This window comes from Budorcas taxicolor, chromosome 2, assembly GCF_023091745.1.
Source record: "Budorcas taxicolor isolate Tak-1 chromosome 2, Takin1.1, whole genome shotgun sequence".
In the NCBI taxonomy this organism is placed as follows: Eukaryota; Metazoa; Chordata; class Mammalia; order Artiodactyla; family Bovidae; genus Budorcas; species Budorcas taxicolor.
The window spans coordinates 142,274,512-142,287,829 of record NC_068911.1 but is presented as its reverse complement, the minus strand read 5'-3'; the positions used below and the strand labels follow the sequence as shown (position 1 = coordinate 142,287,829).

Sequence of the window (13,318 nt, the reverse complement as noted above, 5' to 3'; positions counted from 1 at the left end):
CATTCAGCAAAACATCAATTCAATCACACCCCTGGTTTGGAAGCCACCAAAAGGTTTAACACATCATATGCTAATCTCAATTTTTTTTTTCAAGGGTAAGGAGAAAGGTGGTGACGAACAAACACAAACAACTCTATCACATGGATGGGAACACCTTTTAAAATATTTCAATTTACATGAAAATAAGATGGACAAATATCAAACACATCAGACACAGAATCCATTTGGGTGAAGGGTCACATTCAACACATGTTTGCAGCCTGAAGTCTCTGTGACTGAGTAAATAGTCACATAGGTAGACAATGAAAATGTCTTTAAAAATGATTTTAGATTTATAAGGCTGGCAAAGTAATTAAGCTATCATTACAACTTAGTAGCTTAATTAATATCAAATAGCTGCACCCAAATATAGCACACAATTTGTAAAAGTAACAACCTGCTCCTCCCAAATTTACTGTGTATGTGTGTCTTTTATATGCAAAAATGGCTACCAGCAGTGGTCCCTATTTTAGTATTGGATGAAGCTGAAAACACTGTCATGGACCCATGATCCTTTTTCATTCTGCATGCATGTATAATAGGGATTTATAATGGGAGTGGAGGTGAAAAAAAGAAATATACTGTGCCCCAGAGAACATTGTAATCCTGTGGATGATGCCAATGTGATTAATTAATTTTGGCTTTGCCTTTGCGAAAGGAGAGTCATCTACAAATAGTTTTTACAGTAAAATATTCCACAGAGGAACGCAGCGTCAGCAACTGTCCATGAAAAGGAAACGACTGTATGCATTCATTGCCATTTAAAAAAAAATGAGCTCCCTAAACAAAATCTCCCTGCAGTTGTAGGGAGAGAAGTCGGTGGCAAGATGGACAATCAGACGTTTCCCCTATAGTTAATCATTACATGGTTGACACAGTCATGTGTCATTTTGTTAAAGTCTTACTCATATTTCCACTGGAAGAAAAAATCAATGATTCCCAAATGGAGTTTATCATAGCTTTTCTGAAATAATTAGGCCATTTGGGATACATGAAATTCCATAAAGAGTTTTAAAAACAGGTGTTTTTTTAGACTTTCTTATTCTCCTGAATATCAAGTTCAAAAAGATCAATGTACATTGTTTTTATACATATATAACCTTGTACCATAAATGACCTTTCTATGTAGATGGAAAATTACCTCAAAGGAACAATGCAATAAATTCTGATAAGCAATACAGACTAAGTTGCTGGCATGTTTGAAATGACATCTCCTTATTAATTATACATTTTAATATGTGTCTTAAACTAGAAAGAGTGAGTATTCAATTACCATATGCACGAAAGTAGAAACAAGTTTTTCCCAAATACCAAGCAAAGCTTTCACTGGAATGGATTCTTCATTGACATCTAAATGTTACCTCAGTTCCCTTGGCCGTAAAGGGAGGTGAATACTTACCATTTACCTCCCATTAAGGTAGAGAAAAGAAGTTAGTCAATGTAAAATGGTTTGAACATGAAAAGTGATGTAACATAGTATGCTTCATTGTTTTCGATCTGTAATGAGTTTATTGCTTCTAGAACACCAGAAGGAAGTAGGTAATAAAAAGTCTTAAAAATAATTAGCTAGAGAAAATGAGATAGAGGCAGTCCGCTTGTTACACTTTTATTCAGTAATCTGAGATTGTGAGAAAAAAATGGTGCAAGAAAAGAAATGCATGTCACTCAGGGAGTGTTAAATGCCAAAAGATAATGGTAATTTCACGATGATTATTCCAAGGAAGAATCAAAAGCATCAAAATTTTCTCTATGGATAGAGAGGTTTAATCTAAGAAATGGATCAGGTTTATAGATTTAGTATTTGGTTGCTTTATATAAATGATACAGTTAGTGTTTCAATAAATGCACATATCAATGATTAAATTATAGAACATTCCCTTGGAAATACAGCTCAGCTAATATATTCTCCTTAAAAATATGATGCTAGCATGTTTACATTTGGAACATCAAAGTCTGGCTTAACTGTGTACAGAGGATACATTAGTGATAAACAAACAGAGAAATTAATAATAGAAGTAATGCACACAGAAGTAATTTGGGGTCTATATCAAATTGGAGTTGCATAGAAAATGTGGTTTCAATTTAGTTCTCCCCATGTCATGTAATATTTCTGTCATGTGCAGGATTTGTGATATGTGACTATCAGGTGTGCAATATAACACCAACCAGAAGACTATGGTGTCTGCCCTAAGCACCTCTCTAGAGAAAACCGATATCCTAAAAATTTTAATCTTCGGAATGAGAAATGGCTGATTTCCACTGTTTTGCCAAATAAAAAGGTAAAACCATAAGTATAAAAGCAAACAAAACTTTCCAAATTGAAGTTAAATCATCCTTGGTGTTTCTGAGTCACTAAGCAATATTACTCTGGCAAACAATCTGGATTCGAGAGACGTAAATATGGGTCTTGGCAGAACTGGCATGAGTCGGCTGTCTACAAACACCAAAGACCTTACTCAAAATGCGAGAAAGTAATTTATAAGCTAGGAAACTCTAGACAATGTTAGAAGACAATCCTGGCACAAATGATTTCTTTTCTCTCATTTCAGCATGAAGACTTGGAGTGTATAAATATGTTGCTTAGTTGCTAAGTCGTGTCCAACTCTTTTGCATTGTGGGTGGATTCTTTACACCCAAGCCACCGGGGAAGCACCATATACAATTAATATGTATGCATATCCTAATGAAATACATATCTAATGGTATTTCTTAAAGGATAGGGAACAAAAGGCCATTCAGTAACGCAATAAAAATTTCTGTCACTCATCTCAAAGTACAAAAAAAGTGTATTTCAACATAGAAATAGATTTCAAAATAAAAGTTTTAAGTAAAAGTACTAGGTGAAACTAGTATATAGGAAATGAATTTGTATTTTCATTGCTTTTATCTATACTTTTAGTTTTAATTTTAGTATGGTTAGAGAAATCTGGAGGGGGAAGAGAAGGCACGCAGCATAGCCATTTTCACCGGGTGAATGCCTTGTGCTGAGGAATGCATGAAGCCAGTGCTGAAGGAGCCATAAAGAATTTACAGGAAACAGGGACATAAACAGTAGACAAAATCCTACTCTTCCCTTTCCCAGTAAAAGATTAGCATTTAAAGTTTACTTAGCCTCCATAACATCTAAGAAAATGTATTTTAAATGCCACAGCATTTAGAGATTAGAGACTGGAATTCAGACAAAAAAGGGAAGGATCTGGATCTTAGCTCTCCTGTAAGAACTGATTTAACACCGGGAAAGTACACTTCTCTGTGTATCACAACAGATAAACAGATATTTTTTAAGTTATTAATTCTCAACTGCATAACAAGGTTATTTTAATCTTTTCTATTTGGGTGTACTTGCCAAATTTTCATAGTTTGGAAATGTGAATGATCATGAGATAGATAGATTATTTTTATTTTGTTTCATGCAGACTATCTATCTTGTTCAAACTTGAGTCACATTCTTATTTTCCACTGTGATTAAAATTACCCTTATGGAATCAAATAGCATTGTAATCTCTTCTCTCTTCTTTTTTTTTTTAAGCTAGAGTTGATTGTCAATTCCTGCCTTTCAAAATGTTCTAACATGTCCAAACAAAATTTAATTCTCAAGTATAAACTTCCAGGCTTAAGTGCTTGAATAACATTTTGCATGTTTATATTCTTCTGGAGAGAGAAATATGGCCCATGGTGTGTGTATTTGGGGGTGGGCACAGGGAGGGAAAATCTTCAGTGAAGTTTCTGTATTTCTAAGAGCAAAAGTCTTAAAGAAGAGAATTCTTCCATGATATACATACTATTTCAATTTATTAGTTCCAAAATGGCAACCCATTCCAGTACTCTTGCCTGGCAAATCCCATGGACGGAGGAGCCTGGTAGGCTGCAGTCCATGGGGTCACTAAGAGTCGGATACGACTGAGCGACTTCACTTTCACTTTTCACTTTCATGCACTGGAGAAGGAAATGGCAACCCACTCCAGTGTTCTTGCCTGGTGGGCTGCCGTCTATGGGGTCGCACAGAGTCGGACACGACTGAAGCGATTTAGCAGCAGCAGCATAGCATAGTGATTCTTACAGACTTATACTTCTTCCTATGAATCTTTATAAGAAACCAGTTAGCACACATTAAAAAAATCCTGGAAAAAATTTTCTAAAGGTCTGCAAAATTTTTATTGGTTTCCACCTATTTATCAGGTTATACTATTATCCTGGAGACTTCCTCATTTAGGCTTCGGACCAACTTGCCTAAAACAAGTGTTCTTTCAAAAGCAAATCCCCAGAAAGTTTATCAAAATGTGGGGTTGGGGTGAGCAGCAGGGTCTATTACTTTCTGTTAGGCATGTTTCCTGATATTCTTTAAGCTTTAGAGTCAGGTTTTCCTTAGTTAAGGGCTCAGGTGTGTGCTAAATGTAATTTACATAGTTAATATCTTACTGCTTCTTTAGAACCTTAAGAATCTGCACTATAAAGAAGTTTCATGCCAAAAATAAGAAAGCCTGGAAAGCAAATATTAAAAGTATATATCCTATTTTATAAATCCACCTCTTAGTAATGCCAAAAGTTCCTCTCCTCCAAAGAGAACTTGGTGACATGGTGGCGTTTGAGAGAGATGACTCGCAGTGTATGGCAAAGGTGGGCTTGCTACGGCTGTCAGGATGCCTCTGCACTCGTGGAACTTCTTAGAATCCAAAGTGAGTGCTTCATTTTCTGGTTTCTTATTGATCACTAATCAATCAGGGTGACTGGCATCCAGAACTCAAACACACCAATTACAGGAACAACAGATCAACAAAAGTTGATCCAAAACAGTCATCAAAGAACTCACACGATTGACTAATTCATCTCTGGATAAAACCTATAGCGTTGGCTCTGAACCACCCTCAAATAGCAAGAACTTGGGGTTTATTCCAATCTACACTGGACCAAAGGCAGATTGGATTGGTTTAGACAACTCCAGATTAGTCCGTTGGAACCCTAAGCCTGACAAAGAGGGCCAAGTCCTTGGGAGAATTTATAAAAATTAACTCAAACTCTTGTCTTCTCTCACCAACCCCAGACTAGTATTTTATTCAGTAAGAATAGAATTTGACCTATTTAGAAAAGATCTGGGACAAAGTCTGATTTAATACTTTCTACTGTCAGTAGGACATTGAAATCATCTTCCTAGCTAGATTCTCCTGTCTTGTATGTAATATTAAGCATTAAACAAATAAATGCTTTGAAACCAGTGGTCATGGTGCTAGGCTGGGTTCAGAGCTCTTCCAATACTGTGAACAATGAGGGAAACCACCTGAAGGACTACTCTGTTCTTCCCTGTCCTTGAAGTTCTCAATAATGGAATTAAGCCTGCACTCTGCAGCACTTCCACATTTACCACCAATAAGAGACTGATCTATCCAGGCAGGGGCTTGCAAACACAAATGAATGTCATGAATTATGAGGCCAGTAAAAAAACAACAACAACAAAAAGATACACCTGATGATGCGGTAAATTTCCCATTTTCAATTGTGAAAGAAAATGTGAAATCTGAACAAGATGCAAAAAATAAAAAAAGGACAGCCTTTCACAGGAACGGCCTCTCAACATTTCCTCATCTTTGTGATACAGCAATAAACAAGGGAGCACTCACTATATAATGCGAACCTGAAAGAGAATATTTTCTCTTGAGATGAAACAAAGGTACTCTTAGCATGAACAAGAAGCATTACCCCTAATGAGGATTAGTTGAGAGGTGTGAATCAACAGCACAAGATTAGGAATGTTTGACGTGGTTTATCTGAGTGTTAAAGGTGCAGGCCCCCTTTCTGAAGCTTTAAACCAACAGCCAAACCATTATATTGTTTGCATCATGAGAAGTCTCTTACCAAGAAACGTTTGTATCTGATATTTCATGGCAAATTTGGGAGTCATCTTAGCACTGGGACAGACATTCTTTATATAAACATGGTTTGAATAAGCTATCATAACAGCCTGTCACATTGCATGCACCAAAGAGAGGGAATTCTATAAATCATATTGACATTGGTATTCTTATTATAGCATCACTGTTTTCTTATCACCCATGGTATTGGCTGGAAGACTTGTCTAGATTGGGGCTTCCTAATGATGGGGAGTTGTATTAAAAGGCTTTCGACAAAAAAAAAAAAAAAAAAAAAAATTCTTAAAGACTATCAGCATGGGAGGGAATGTTTAGCTGGGATAAATTTAACATTTTATATATCAAACTCTTGAGATGGTCCATGGGATAAACCCCTAGAAGAACTCCAGGGATTTTTTTTTTTTTTAAGTAAACTTTTTAGGCCATTTGTGATGGAGCTCTGAAGCTGAAAAATGAAAGAGGCTACACCTTTGACTTCCAGGCTCGTGTGTTTATGAGCAACAAAGGGCAAGGAATGGAAATCGATATCAAGACAGGGCGAGAGGAGACAGAGAGACAGAGAGACGGAGGAGACAGGGAACAGCTTGTTTCCCAGCACAGACACCAATACACAGGTAGCATTGACACTGTACCTAGAGAGGCTGCCCTCGGCGGCCAGGCCCTGGGAGTCATCGAGGACATTAGGTTCACTGCAGGAGGGGTAGGGAGATGAAGCATTTAGGGAAAGAAAATGCAAAGGAATAAAAGAAAAAGAAAAAAAAAGGCATGCACTTTTCTGCTTCTAAGAACCAAAAATAAATAAATAAATTTAACAGAACAAGGAAGGAAAAGGAGACAGTCAACCATTTCACCTTGTGCTGGGTTGGTCAAGACATAGGACTCAAGGCAATGGGGAAGGGAGGCCTTTGGGTGGATATGACTCTCAGAGGAGTGATCTATTTACTGGTCAGGAGTTGGGACTTGTGATAAGCTCCGAATGGACACAGGAGCTCTGGAACACACTGCGGAATGAGTCTGTAGAAGATTAAACTATCATTCTTTTGATAACCATTTGGCTGGGTGGCTATGACTTTTCACCTGTCTTGTTCATGTAATGTTTCATTGACCAGGATCCTGCTTCTTTCTTGTGATTTGTGACCTGATCACACAGAAACCACTTACCATGAACTGTCACAACCCAACTCCTGGAGCTGATGCCATTAAGAAAAGCAAAGAAAGAACCTGATTGCACCTGCTAATTTTGCAGTGAAAAAGGAAGTGAACGAATAGAAGGAAGACGACCCTGGTGTATTCACATGGAACTTGCATTAACCTCCTCACTCCATCCTCTAGTGACTGAATTGTAAATGCCCAAAGAAGAAACCTGTCAGGTTGGTGAAAGAATAATTAAATAGTTTATTGATTTATTTGGGTGCTGCTGATTTATTTGGGTGATTTGGGGATTTGTGAACAGAAACTACGTCATACATACTTTCTCTCTCTTTCCTTCAGTGCCTAGCTCTGAGCTAAGTGTCCATGTGGCACTCAATAAATAGTTGTTAAAAATGGATGGAATTAAACTCTTTAGCAAAGTGGAGTGCCTGCCTCTAGAGAATTGTTGTTCACCTATACTGTAAAAATAGCATCCATCCCCAGAAAGAGGCTTTCCCTAACAGAGAGAGACATCATTACCTTTGCTAGCCCTTCCAAGCAGGACTCAAGCCCAAAGGGTTTAGCTATATTATTTTTCTGGGTTTCTGGTCTATCCATAATAGAACAAATTTTCTCCCCAGAAATGAGATAACTCCTTAATGGATATGTACAAAGGGATTTGATGGCCTGGTTATGTTATGTAAATAACCAAAAAGAATCTCTACTTAAAACTTAAATAAAAAATTTTACATAGACTAAAGTTTTGTTTTTTTCTCAATAAAGTTTGCATATTTCTAGGAATTAAAAATAAATCACTATGTACCAGTATTAACTGCTTGTATGGCTTTACATCTTTTTTTTGGATATTTTGTAATTTGGCTCTCTTTTTGTATATTTTATTTATAAGACTTCCTATCAAAGATAAATTATCAGTAGGTAAAGAAGTATCTTTCAATGATAATACTTTTATATTACAATTTTTATAACTCCATAGTATATAAATAATGCTTTCTTTACAAGTATATAATTTAATTATTAATATTTTATCATTTCTCCCATTTTTAAAATATTCTGCAAAACTTGGCTTTATTTCACAAATTTTATTTCATCTGTACAGTTCAGGAATGATAGGCTAAAGGATTTAGGTACAGAGTAATTATTTCTCCATGTAAACTAAATTTATGTGAGCACAAGAATGTCTCCTGATTGTTCTTATTCTCCATGTATAAGTTATACCACAATAACTCCATAGGTAATAAGAATAAACAATAAACTAGGTGAAAACATAAGACTGATGCTTTGAAAGAATTCAGTTCCTGAAGTAAAAGTCCTGACTTTGAAATAGATAATGTTTTATTTCTTATGTCAGATCATTTTCTGTATTACCATATAAATGATAAACTATATGTATAAAGTTTCAAATCTATATTCTTAGAGGTTAGAGAGCACCAAAGAAAATGTTTTAAAGAGTCTAATTATGGAATCATAAAATTCTATAGGTAGAGAAGTTACCTTAAAGACAGATTTTAGCTAACCTCTCATTTCACAGAGGAGAAAACTGTGGGCTCTTGTTAAATGACCTGCCCAAGGTCACACATACTGGCATAGGTCTTTTTTCACTTTGTTAAGCATCACTATCTCCAACTAAATACTGATGACATATCAGAAGTCTAAACTACCAAATAATCAAGCCAGTCCTATACACTTAGCAAGTACCCATTATTAGCTTAGCTGATAATATATATGAAATACAAGAATGTCATCTGAAAGAAGACTATGAAAGAAGAGCATATATCTATTTATAGAACAAAGTTAAGGAGAAACAATGCTTGGATCAGAAATTGAAATCCCCTCAACTTGCCTGACTTAGAAAAATGTTACAAATTGTTTGTGCAAACCTTGTTGAAAACTTGTTTGAATGGTCTACTTTAAAAAAAATGGATTGCTTCTCTTTAGGCCCTTTTTAGAGTGACAGGAGTGAGTTCTCAGCATCTATCCTTTGCCCCAGATGTGGAGTACGGCATGTCCGGGGCTGTTTACCTTTGGCTGGGTAACATGCCCACCTCAGCCTGAGGTGCAGACATGCTGGAGACATGGCTGGAGAACCGCCTCCTTCCAATGGTGCTCAGGAGGTAAGCTTCTTGTTCACTTACCACACTGGGCATGCTGACAGAGTCATCTGAAAGGGCCCGAGAAGAGAGCGTTAGGGAGTTATCATGCTGACTGGAAAACCCAGACCAGCTTTGTCCTTGGGTTCCATCCTTGACCTGAACACAACCTTAGGGCAATATTTAAAGTTAAATTATCATTCGTCCCTTTGTACAGATTCAAAACTAAGACCTTTGGGAGCTTAAGAAACATTTTCACTGCTTTTATATAAGCAGAGACTTTAATAGCTGAGCCTTTAGTGTCACTGAACATTGTCATTTGAGAGAATATGAACATTAAGAGAACTTCGAGTTAAAGTGACTAGTTACTTCATTTCGTTGAGGGAAATAGCATCAATAAAACATCATGAATGTATCCTTATCTTGAAAAAAAAAAAAAAAACCTTCTGGAGCTGAGTTTTAATCTGCACAAAGGGTGAAGGATAGTTCTTCACATCTACACATCTCCCACCTTCAAACAGCTTTCATGAAATAAACATAAACTTCTTGTCCATTTCTACAAGCAGATTATTTGTAAAAATCAAGGGGCATTGGCAAATTAAAGATTTCAGAAAAGCTGGACTAAACATTTTAAAATTCCAGAAATAGTTCAGTAAGGGACTGGGTTGTTGAACAAATTAAGCACGTTTGACTTTCAAACACCACACTCAAGACATTTCATGATTTTTAGACTGCTGAGGGAAAGACTATTTCAGGTATTTTTTTTCTGAAAAATATTTTAAAATCAATAAAGTTCAGAAATAAATGCTTGTTTTAATCTAATTTTAAAATTAGAAGCAGACATTTATTTTCACCATAGAAACTGAAATTCATGTATTCAAATCCATATGAAAATTAACTTTAGTATAGTATTTATGATGAGACAACCTCATTCTAAGTGAGCTAATATTGTTTGTCATTGAACAAGAAACATATCTTGACTAACCTAGAATTTTGGTGAACTTTTACTACCACGTAATCTGACATTACTGAAGGCAATGGCAACCCACTCCAGTACTCTTGCCTGGAAAATCCCAAGGGCGGAGGAGTCTGGTAGGCTGCAGTCCATGGGGTCGCTGGGAGTCGGACACTACTGAGCGACTTCCTTTTCACTTTTCACTTTCATGCACTGGAGAAGGAAATGGCAACCCACTCCAGTGTTCTTGCCTGGAGAATCCCAGGGATGGGGGAGCCTGCTGGGCTGCTTGTCTATGAGGTCGCACAGAGTCGGACATGACTGAAGCGACTTAGCAACAACTTAGCAACAGCAATCTGACATCACTTATTTAAAATATCCCAAGTGGTCACATTTCTAGAGAAGTTTATTTCAAACCCAGAGATGAGTATATAAGTCCTGAAAATATTTAATTTGCTACATAACAACTGACTTGAAGTTGATTGTTATAGAATGGTATTTCCTTTTTAGGTGTGTTCAGAGAGTAGAGTATATTCAAATATGCCTTTAAAAACATGAAAAAATGTGGTAGGATAGATTGAGCTATTTCTACTAAGACCTTTCTGGGATTCCAGTAATTTTTTCCCCCTTTTATTCAAACTCATGTATCACTTAACATTTACTCCTTCAATATTTTTTTGGTGATTATATGCATTGCCTTCCATTCTTTTTTTAAAATTTTATTTATTTTATTGAAGTATAGTTGATTTACAACATTGTGTCATTCACTCTTTTGTTAGGCATTCTTTCTCAAAAAATGTCTGTTAGCTCCTCTAGAAAACTCTAAGATTTTAGATAGCAGAGACTATATCCTTCTCATACTTCTTGTTCCTCATCTTGTTCCTGCTAGGTCTTAATACAGGTTTGATTGCTGAATGGAAAATTTGTTTAATTCAAAGGTGTTAACACTCTAGCTTTCATACTGTATTTCATAAATTAATATACACCCACATCATATTGTCACTGGGACAGTTATGATTTTAAGAGCAGAAAGATTAACAAAAATTGCATACATGTCAGTGTATTAGTGTATTAATGTTGGCCTTTGATCAGTGCTATCTCTGTTTATGTCTTCTGTACTAAACTTTTCTTCCCTACTTCCTTCCTACTGGCTTGGTCATCCTCTAATTCATAAGGTCACCTGCAAAATACATTTAGTTCTATTAAAGAGAGTTTGTTATCATTTACTATCATTTAAAAAAATTTCTGGGAGAGACTATTTCAACCATTAAAGAAAAATAGATATTACTTTAAGTTCTGGACTATTGCTAGGACTTATAATGAATATGTGAACTGCTAATCCTTGTCTCTCTCATTTTGTTGTTTGGTCAAGATCTTTCAAGATTTCCCTAATTACAATTTTAGAATTATTTCCATGAGAAATGATTTAGAAACAAATATGTCTGGAAGTTAGGTATAGGACAATATGATTATCACTTTGTTACCTATTTAACACTGAAGCTAAATCTGGAAATATTACTGACAGGTGCTTTGACAAAGTAGTTACTTCTTTCCCTCTCTTACACTTCCAAACATAGTAGGGTATTAAAGAACTTTCATTCATCTTAGTTAATTAAAATTCTAACCTTGACTCTAATTTACTTCAGAGTGGGGCTTTTTGTTGTTGTTTGGTACAGAGGGGCTCTGAGTAAAAGTCTAGATTTTATTTTCTTAAGGCATAGACTGCACACTTTACAGGTTATATCAGAGTATCTTTAAAACACAATTGGGCTGCCTCAGTGACTGGGGACACTTAAATTGGGTTGTATGCCCTCAAGACAGTCCGCTGGGTTTACATTCTAGGCAATATTGCCAACGATTTTTTTCTGAGTTGTGAGCATATGTCTTGCCCACTTTCCTTTGCAGTCAGGTCACGTGAGTGCTGTTTTTTAAAGAAGCGTTCTGGCTCTGCCTCATGGCACGTGGGCTCTTAGTTCCCTGACCAGGGATGGAACCCGTGCCCCTCCACTGGAAGTGCAAAGTCTTAACCCCTGGACCACCGGAGGCGTCCTGTGTCACCCAAGTGCTGACTGATCTTCTAAACAAGATTGGCCAAGGAAAAGGAGAATAAATGCTCCCCTTAGTTCCTTAACCACAATTTAAATGGGTTAGTGGAAAGATTGAACGCATAAACTCAAAGAAAATTTAGGGGTCATTAAAGATTTACTTTTTGCCTAGAATCCTACCAAATGACCAAGGATATCAAGGAATTTATAGAAAAGCAGGCATACGAAATTGTGGGATCAGTCGCAATACCGTTTTAACTCCTTTTTGTAAAAATGACCAGGGGATCAGAACTGCAAACAATCAGAAGGGCAGAAATCCACCCAAGTCCTCATTTGCATGGCCAAGCTGTGTCACACATGAGTCCCACCACCTCCCCACCCCAGATGCTGCAGGTAACCTACTTTCCTCATCCTCCTCATCAGTTCGACTCAAGGTGTCCTGGGAAGCCTGCTGGGATGGCTCGCTGTCCTGCTCCCAGACAGTGCCAGTACCCGTGTTGGAGCGGGACATGGTGGCCAGGCTCAGGCGGTAAGCAGAGGTGGAGGTGCCCACGGTGCTGATAGACGTCTTTCCTTGGTAAGCTAGCAAGGTTGAGAGACCAAAGAAAATCCATAGTGAGGATCTTTTTTGGGTGGGTGGAGGGGGTGCGTAGTATGTAGCATGTGGGATTTTAGTTCCCTGACCAGGGATTGAACCTGTGCCCATTGGAAGCCAGGAGTCTTAACCATTGGACCACCAGGGAACTCCCAGGTGCTTGGAAGAAAACAAATGCTAGCTTCAAACTCTTCCCTCACAGCTTGTATTTTTTAAAAGAAAGGTCATTTAAATAGTGTGTCCCAGATAGATGACCTTTAGGACAAAGGGCTTCCCTGGTGGCACAGATGGTAAAGAGTCTGCTTGCAATGTGGGAGACCTGGGGTTCGATCCCTGGGTTGGGAAGATCCCCGGAGAAGAAAATGGCAACCCACTCCAGCATTCTTGCCTGGAAAATCCCATGGACGGAGAAGCCTGGCAAGCTAAAGTCCATAGGGTCACAAAGAGTCAGACACGACTGAGCGACTTTCACATACATAGCAAACAGATATGAAAACATTATAAAAAAAAAAGAGTCAGCCACTGATATAATTGAATAGTTTTCTTGCAGGAGCATAATATCTCTAACAATAAAAAATGCT

At 37.2% G+C, this 13,318-nt stretch overlaps 1 protein-coding gene across 1 annotated transcript in view; it reads right to left on the bottom strand.

The window, feature by feature from the left end:
* The window catches only part of UNC80 (unc-80 homolog, NALCN channel complex subunit), a 209,402-nt gene that overhangs the window by 4,202 nt on the left and 191,882 nt on the right, over nucleotides 1-13,318 (bottom strand). Inside the window, exons 59-61 of the mRNA XM_052662586.1 lie at nucleotides 12,545-12,724; nucleotides 9,075-9,213; nucleotides 6,536-6,592 (exon numbers count right to left, since the gene is read on the bottom strand). Coding sequence (XP_052518546.1) covers nucleotides 6,536-6,592; nucleotides 9,075-9,213; nucleotides 12,545-12,724 — 376 coding nt within the window. The remainder of the gene's footprint in view (nucleotides 1-6,535; nucleotides 6,593-9,074; nucleotides 9,214-12,544; nucleotides 12,725-13,318) is intronic.